The sequence below is a fragment of the Tupaia chinensis genome, unplaced genomic scaffold, assembly GCF_000334495.1.
Source record: "Tupaia chinensis unplaced genomic scaffold, TupChi_1.0 Scaffold000330_1, whole genome shotgun sequence".
NCBI classification, from domain to species: Eukaryota; Metazoa; Chordata; class Mammalia; order Scandentia; family Tupaiidae; genus Tupaia; species Tupaia belangeri.
Genome location: NW_006159824.1, coordinates 425,031 through 426,194, shown reverse-complemented (window position 1 = coordinate 426,194; position 1,164 = coordinate 425,031). Strand labels below are relative to the sequence as shown.

Sequence of the window (1,164 nt, the reverse complement as noted above, 5' to 3'; positions counted from 1 at the left end):
CCCCAGCTTACCGGATCCACGTGAACATGAGCACCGTGCGGATTCTCCGCGCTCTAGACCAGGGCTTCGTGACCGAAGTGCGAGGCCGCACGGAACTAAAGGTGAGGCCGGGCCCTGCCCCATACCAGAGGCCCCGTCCCCTCCTGGGCTTCAGGTGGAAGACACGGCTCCCCCCCCCGGGCTCCCGATTCCACGCGGACCTCGAGATCGCGCACCTTTCACCGCAGTCCGCCTAAGCCCTCCTCTGCCTCGTGTCTCCCCAGGGTAAAGGCGCAGAGGAAACATACTGGCTGGTGGGCAGACGCGGCTTCAACAAGCCCATCCCCAAACCGCCAGACCTGCAACCGGGGTGAGGGGTCGGCATCCACGGGCGGGGCGAAGGGCGGGGCGAGTCCCTCCACGCCTTCTGACCCACCCTGACTCTGACCCCAGCGCGAAGCGGCAAGGACCTGGGCGTCCTCCTCCCACTCCCATTCCCTACCCCTGAGGCCACTGTCCCCTCCCCACAGGGCCAGCAATCACGGCATCAGCCTGCAGGAGATACCCCCCGACCGGCGCCTGAAGCTGGAGAAGGCGAGACCAGGCCAGTTCTCCGGGCAGTGAGGCCCTGCCCTAGACAGGTGCTACCCCAGGCTCCCTCCTCCAGCCGCCTCTCCCCAGACCCCAGGGCCGCTTCCCCTCGGGGGAACAGCCTAGGGAACAGCCCCCTGTTCACTAGCCTAGCACTGCTTGCAGAACTCCCGGCCTAAAGTACGTGACCTGATCTCATTCTGACTTACTGATCCCAAGCTAGCTCTTGAACCCGGAGAGTTCCCCTGCAAGGGAAGAACGTGCAGCAGAGATTCTGATACAGTAGGTCTGGAGTGGTCCAGGAATTAGAGCTGAGGACACTCTGCTGCCATGACCTTCTATGACTTCTCCCCTAACCCCACCACCTGCCCAGCCTACACCAGGCCTGCCTGGAAGTCTCGCAAACGGTGCACTGCAGGAGAAGCAGAGCTGGAGGGGGCAGCACTCACCCAGGGCAATGTGAGGGCCTTCCCTGGAGCTCTGTTAAAGAAAAGCCCTGCCCACTACCCTCCTTCAAGAACCTCTGACCCATGACCCTCCCCTTCCTAGGTGAACCCCCATGATACCTATCTTCAGTTTCCCTCTAAGACACTT

At 62.6% G+C, this 1,164-nt stretch overlaps 1 protein-coding gene across 1 annotated transcript in view; it reads left to right on the top strand.

Moving 5' to 3' along the window:
- The window catches only part of GUCY2D (guanylate cyclase 2D, retinal), a 16,890-nt gene that overhangs the window by 14,474 nt on the left and 1,252 nt on the right, over positions 1 to 1,164 (top strand). The window contains exons 16-18 of the mRNA XM_006151765.3: positions 7 to 101; positions 264 to 349; positions 510 to 620. Of these exons, the coding sequence (XP_006151827.1) occupies positions 7 to 101; positions 264 to 349; positions 510 to 603 (275 nt within the window). The 3' untranslated portion in view covers positions 604 to 620. The remainder of the gene's footprint in view (positions 1 to 6; positions 102 to 263; positions 350 to 509; positions 621 to 1,164) is intronic.